The sequence below is a fragment of the Cinclus cinclus genome, chromosome 3 (assembly GCF_963662255.1).
Source record: "Cinclus cinclus chromosome 3, bCinCin1.1, whole genome shotgun sequence".
NCBI lineage: Eukaryota > Metazoa > Chordata > Aves > Passeriformes > Cinclidae > Cinclus > Cinclus cinclus.
The window spans coordinates 38944448-38950683 of record NC_085048.1 but is presented as its reverse complement, the minus strand read 5'-3'; the positions used below and the strand labels follow the sequence as shown (position 1 = coordinate 38950683).

The window sequence follows — 6236 nt, the reverse complement described above, 5'->3', positions numbered from 1 at the left end:
CCAGTAGCTCTTACTGCCTTTTTTTTTTCTCTGAGGATTCTATATCTTCTTACATTTTGCTTCTTGAATCTATGAACTGCTGATTCCATCTCAACAATTTTGATTCTGTCGACAAATTTATTTTTTTTTATTATCAGGCATGGCTCATGGCCTTCTCAACATTTTCTCAAAAGTATTTTTCGCAGTTTTTGCAAAGTCAAAAGAAGGGTTATTTGGTTGAGCTGAAAAACGAGGGTCTGCACGCTGAAAGCATTGTGTGGCCTACAGATTCTCAACAGTACTGGAGAACTGTCCCTCGCTGCAGCCTCGACCCGCGCCTATCACCGCCGATAAATAAGTAGCGGCAGTCACGACACGACATGTGCGGGGGCTCAAGCACCAGCCGCCACGCCTGAGAAGGAAACCCCGGAGGCGGCGGTGAGAGCATTCCCGACGGGAATGACCCGCCCGACCCCGGGGCTCCGCTCACGCACGCGTTTAGAAAAGCCACGGCAGGACCGACGCCGCCCCGGGCCGCCGTCGGAGGCAAAGAGAAAGCACCGCCGGGGAGCCGTGAAGTGAAGAGCGAAGCACCCCGTCCGTATTCTCGTTCTCTTGTTTGTTTGTTTGTTTGCCTGCGGTACTCGGTTAATTTTCTTCCGGTGCATTCGCCGGCACGGCGCACCCCCTCAGCCAGGCGTGCCCTGCGCAGGCGCGGCTGGCGGCGGCGATGGGCGGGAGGGTGACCCGCGTGTTCCGGAATTTTAACGTGGAGAACCGGGCCCGCCGCGAGATCACCAAAGAGAAGCCCACGGCCGCGCCGCGGCACCGCACCGCTCGGCTGGACACCATGGCCAGTGAGTGCCGGCCTCCCCCGACCGCCCGCGGGGCGACCCTAGCGGTGGGGACGGCCTCTGTGGGCCCGGCGCGGGGCCGCGGAGCGGGCGGAGGGAGGGAGGGCAGGGCGGGGGCGAGGGCGAGGGGCGGCGGCGAAGCCGCGGCAGCTCCCGGAGCAGGGCCGGTGACATTGAGCGCGGAGCTGGGCGCGCGGGGCATGCCGGGAGCTGCGGCGGTGGCCGTGGGGCGGCTCGCGGGGACCGGGGCGAGTGGAGCGGGCAGCAGCGTGAGGGTGAGGGAGGTGCCGGCGGATCGGGGCGGCTGCTGGATGACCGGGGGCCGTCACAGGGGGCTGTCGGCGGAGGTGGTAGATGGGCACGGGAGCTGGGGGCTGTTGATGGGGCGGGGTGGTGCGATCGGGATGTGAAGAACGAAGTTCACTTTCTTGGTAGGTTTAAAAAAGTTTAATAAAAGGCAGTCAGAGACAAACAGTAAAGCAAAAGGTTATAACGGCCGGGTGCTTGGCATTCAGCCAAGAGCACACCTGCTGTTTTGGAGACACCCCTTAAATTCATCAGGTCGTTGCTTATTCATAGACCCATCATACAGTTTCCAACTTTTCTACAAACTGCTTTCCATATTTCAAGAACTGTTTTACATGGCTGCTCCTTGAGTCCGCCTTTTTAGAGCATGCGTGTTTCTTGGCTGTGGTTTTAATTAATTTTTCTTATCAGTCTTAATTTGGCCTGGGGTCTTCAATTTCTGCAGATGGTCAGTGCTGGTAACTGGTTTATCAGTAGCAGGTGTCTTCACTGGGTGCTATCCAACCAAGCAGGTAGTTCAGTTACTACAAAGACACTTTATCAGTCTGTGTAACTCTTAAAGAAAAACTGTATCTTAAAAACCATTTCAACACCACACATATATTATCCACCCTAATATTTGTGGAAAGCCGGTACCATAGTATCTATTGATAACAAGGGGTAGTTGGGGTGGTGGCAGGGTCTCTCAGGGTTGCTGAGGCAGCACTGCAGAACAGTACTGAGGCTGTGCTTCCCACTGTGCTGTGACAGGTGACCTACCATGTGAAGCAGTGTCACTAAGGTCAGGGCTCCGGGAAGAATAACACCTTCCCAAGAAGGCACGTGCATTTTGTGGAGTCATGCCATGCCTCTGGGTAAGCGATGAGCTGGCACAACTAACAAAAAAGAAACATTTTGACTCAGATCAATCTTTTCTCCTTTTTTCCTCCCTTCCCTCCTTCTTCTCACTGCCTTTAGATAGCCCAGAGATAAAAGAAGAAGTTCTCAGAAAGGATGATAGGTTCCTCACCTTGCTCAAAGATGTTTATGTGGAGTCCAGAGATCCACCAGTGAGGGTGAGTGTGTCTCTGTACGAGTCATAGCAGCATCAGCTTTGTGGTCTTCAAACTCAGGCACAAAGTCAGTGCCAGGAAAAGTACCCTTTGTGCAGAGTAGCTACATTTTCTCAGTTGATAAAAGTGGTGTTTTTATTACTCTTCTATACATCAGTAACACTGACTGTGTCGGACCTTGGGTTTTGAACATGTGATTGTGATTATATGAGCTTGTAAATGCTGACAGTCTTCCTTTTTAACATAGCATTAATTGTATATTGTTTTTCACCTAAATTCCCATTTCTGTTTCCTGTGAGGCAGGATAGTTCTCCGACCTTTTGCAAAGATTAAGTAGTATGCCAGAAATCATTTGTGGAGTTGTTAGAAGAGACTGGGACTGCTGGGGAAGCAGGGATGTGGTAGAGGACAAAAATGTTTACTCTTTAATGGAGCCTTTAATTCCGTTTAATTTTATACAGTGCAGAGACTGTTGTTATCCAGCTCATTAAGTCCCTTAGATTTTTTTCTATATAATCTTTTGGGCTGTATGGTCATAATTTCTTTATTGCCACTGGCTGCAATCTTTTACTTGAAAGGCAAAGTATACGCCTTTGTAAAATGCAGACTGGGGTTCAGTGTCCTCTTTTCCATCATATTGTATGTTTTACCTGTTGCATTATTGCTTTATTCAGCAATACAATTTTTATAGTCATTTAGCAAAATCCTTAAGTCTAATTTGCCATGTATATGGTATTCAAGTCTAAAAATATTTAAAATGCATATAGTTGTCTTCAACATCTGCCTGAAATTTTCAATAAATCTCTATCCTTAATTTCCATCACAGATGTTAGGAGTCTAATCTTGAAGTGCTGAAGGTCTAATTTCAGTATCTTTCAATATTCATGTATAAACCTTTCAAGAGACATCTGAGAAAAAGCCCAAAGTAGAATAAATCTTTGCTTGATTTCATGCCTACTCTGAGTTTGTTGCCACAGACTTTCCCTTGTGCTGTGTCTGATTGCAGTTGTTAGAGCACAATCAAAGTGAAATCACACAGACTTGTGGGCAAAGCAATACAAAAGCTTTCTGCCATTCGTGATGTTATCCCGATGACTTTGTGCATTGTTTACATGATGTGTACACACCTCTGTGTATATTTGGGATGTCTGTCTGTGGCAAGTGGAAAAGCACCAGCTTGGGAGTCCTGAAGTAGCAGATTTCCAGACACAGATTGAAAAGTGTTGAAAAATCATTAATTGTAAAAGCACAGTTTTAGGAAGAAGTAGAAGAAATGGAGTAAAGGCCAGACATATCTTTTAGCTCAGAAACAGACTCACAGGTGCTGTAGCATCCACATCAGTTTTCTCAGCATGTGAGTTGATACAGAGTGTCTGGGTAATAATGAGTGGATTGGCAATTTGATTACTATGTAAGTATTTCTAAAATTAAGAAAGGTTTGTGTCTTTTTTTTTTTAGTGTGATTCACTGATTAAATGTTAATAAAAGGAAATATGAGGAAGTGAAAGCTCTTTTGGAGATTATTTGGAAATGTGAAGGAACCTTAGAGAAGAGACTTTGTGTGTCTACATGTCACAGTAGTGATGGCAGTTAAACTTCATATGATGCTGCAAAATAGCAGGAATGCTTGTTCTCTAGACAGAGCAAAGGAAGGAATTTCTTTTAGTAGCAGAACTAAAATTTGAAAACCAAAGGAAGGGGAAAGAGACCAAATGAGAGTTTTCCATTGCTATCAGAAGGATACATATTTGTTGTATGACTTTTTTGGCCCTTCCAGTGAATATTAGTTATCTGGATTTACATTTACCAGAATCTGTAGTTTCCCTTGTACAAAGGGCTGCCAAGCCAATGCAACACTTAAGAGTGCAGTGAACAGGAGCTTTCCAGAATTTGGTTGGGAGTTGACACTATGTGGAATGGCTGTGGAAGAAGCTAGGCTGGCTAAGCTTTTTTTTTTTTTTTTTTTAAATGGGGAAAGCTAATAGGAAACGTCATATTTAGGAAAGCAGCTTTGCTGCTACAATATGCGTAATAAATAGAACTGCTGTTGAGCTCTTTTTGTTTTCCTTCCCTCATTTAGGTAAAAGATGGAGGTGGTGAACATCTTCCGAGTAAACAGAAGGAAAAGAGACTTACAAAATTAGGCCACTTGGAAGCTCTAGATGTTAAGAAAGTTTCCAAAGGCAAAATTTCCCTTGTGGAGGCTTTGACACTTCTTAATAATCATAAACTTCAACCTCAAATATGGACTGCAGAGAAAATAGCAGCAGAATATAGTCTGGAACTGAAGGACGTCAACTCTCTTCTGGAATTCTTCATTCCTTTCACTGTGATGGAATTTCCTAAAGAAACCAAAAAAGCCATAACGAGCCATAAACCAAAACAGTTAACATAAAAATACACGTCAAAACCTTTTGTGATCTCACTCGTGTCTTCATTTTACTCTCAAGTATATTCCATGCCTACAAGGCTGCTTCCTTATGCCAGTGAGATGTATTCAAGCAATTCCATTCTGCATTGGATGGCTTTAGTGAAATGCAGCAACTACAGTTTGTAAACCAGAATATGACTTAATGGTATGACACCACATCACACAGTTCTGATTATCCCATTCAAATGTTATGAGTTCAATTAAAGCATTTTACCTTAAAAGATTGCCTTTCTCAGCAGAGACTTCCTGGCCTGCAGCTAAAGAGGTGGTCTGTGGGTGTTGGCTCTGTAATTTCATGTTGCACTGTTCTTTCAAGGACTTGCTGTCAAGGTATGTGTATATAACAAACAACTGTATTTCTTTTGTCTAAGAATGGAATGGTATTGATACTTTGTAAAGAAGATTAACCACAAGGGCATTTGGAAAATTCAGCTGTGTCAAACATGAAATAAAAAGAAGGTGAAGAGCAACAAGGCCTCTTTCTGGTGCTGGAACAATAATGGCTCATATGTAGCTCTTCTTTTACTCTATTCTGATTTAGCTTAAATACCTGCACCTAAGTGCTGTTAGGGAATTTGTGGAGTGATGATCTTGTGGCCTAAGTCTCTTGCAGCAACCCATGGCATCTGCTGTATGAGGAACAATGCTTTATATTAATAGGTAGCAAGGACATACAACTGGATGTACTAATTGGACCCACTAGTAGGACTTCTGTGAATGTTTGCCCATCCTGGCTACAACAGTCCTTTCTCCCTATGGAAGCCTTGTCTGATCTGAGTGTGGGCTAGATCAGGTCATGTTTACTCCTAGCATATATCTAGACAGATGACACAAAGGTGACATGAACTGTGAGGTAGTGGTGGATTTTAACTCTGATACTGTGACTATACAGGTCTGTGTAGGTAAGAAGTTTTGCACTGACAGTTACTCCTGTAGCAAAATGTGGTCAGATAAGCTGGGAAGATGGGGCAGCAGAAAATCAGAAGTGATATTTAAAAATGCATTATGGTTGCCTTCCTTCAAAAAAAAAAAAAAAAAAAAAAAAAAAAAAAAAAAAAACCTCTGGAATCTTTAATTTTTATGCCTATCACCAAAGAAGGTGAATTTAAAGGGTGTAAGTCAGTGCCAGGCTTACAAGGTAACTTTCTTCTCGAGAACCTTTCTGCCAAGTCTTTGATTTGGAGTCTGGTAAATATCAAGACAACTTTGTTATTTCACAGCAAGATTCCTTCACCTTCTCTGAATTGGAACTGTACTGGTATCTCCAGTACACAGTATATTGAAGGTTTATGTTTGATTCATTTCAGAAATACATTAACATTGTATGATAGTGGAAGAGGACACTGCATTGTATCAAAATTCAAAAGTCTTTGGATGTGTGGCTTGTCCTTTGTCCTCTAATACAATGGGGTACAGAGCTGCACTCTGAAACGAATGAGCCTGAGTTATGCACCACGTTCAGATTGCTTTGCACAAAATATAAATGTTTTATAAAATGTTGTAACAGAAATACTTAATTGTTTGAGTACTGTTCATCCTGATGTAATATTTAAGGTAACATTCAGACAACAGCCGTGGAGTGCATTTGGTACAGATGCTGTTGATATTGAAGAC

The 6236-nt window shown here is 43.5% G+C and overlaps 1 protein-coding gene across 1 annotated transcript; it reads left to right on the top strand.

Annotated features, from left to right (window-relative positions):
• Window positions 1-709: 709 nt before the first annotated feature.
• Window positions 710-5066, top strand: NDUFAF4 (NADH:ubiquinone oxidoreductase complex assembly factor 4). The gene is made up of 3 exons (XM_062488683.1): window positions 710-836; window positions 2097-2194; window positions 4272-5066. The coding sequence occupies exons 1-3, from the start codon at window positions 710-712 to the stop codon at window positions 4584-4586; spliced, it is 540 nt and encodes a 179-aa protein (XP_062344667.1). The 3' UTR covers window positions 4587-5066.
• The last annotated feature ends 1170 nt before the right edge of the window (window positions 5067-6236 follow it).

Coding starts and splice junctions, on each gene's coding strand:
- NDUFAF4 (XM_062488683.1), top strand. CDS start 710: ATGGGCGGGAGGGTGACCCGCGTGTTCCGGAATTTTAACGTGGAGAAC. Junction 837..2,096: donor TCGGCTGGACACCATGGCCA/GTGAGTGCCGGC, acceptor CACTGCCTTTAG/ATAGCCCAGAGATAAAAGAA. Junction 2,195..4,271: donor CCAGAGATCCACCAGTGAGG/GTGAGTGTGTCT, acceptor TCCCTCATTTAG/GTAAAAGATGGAGGTGGTGA.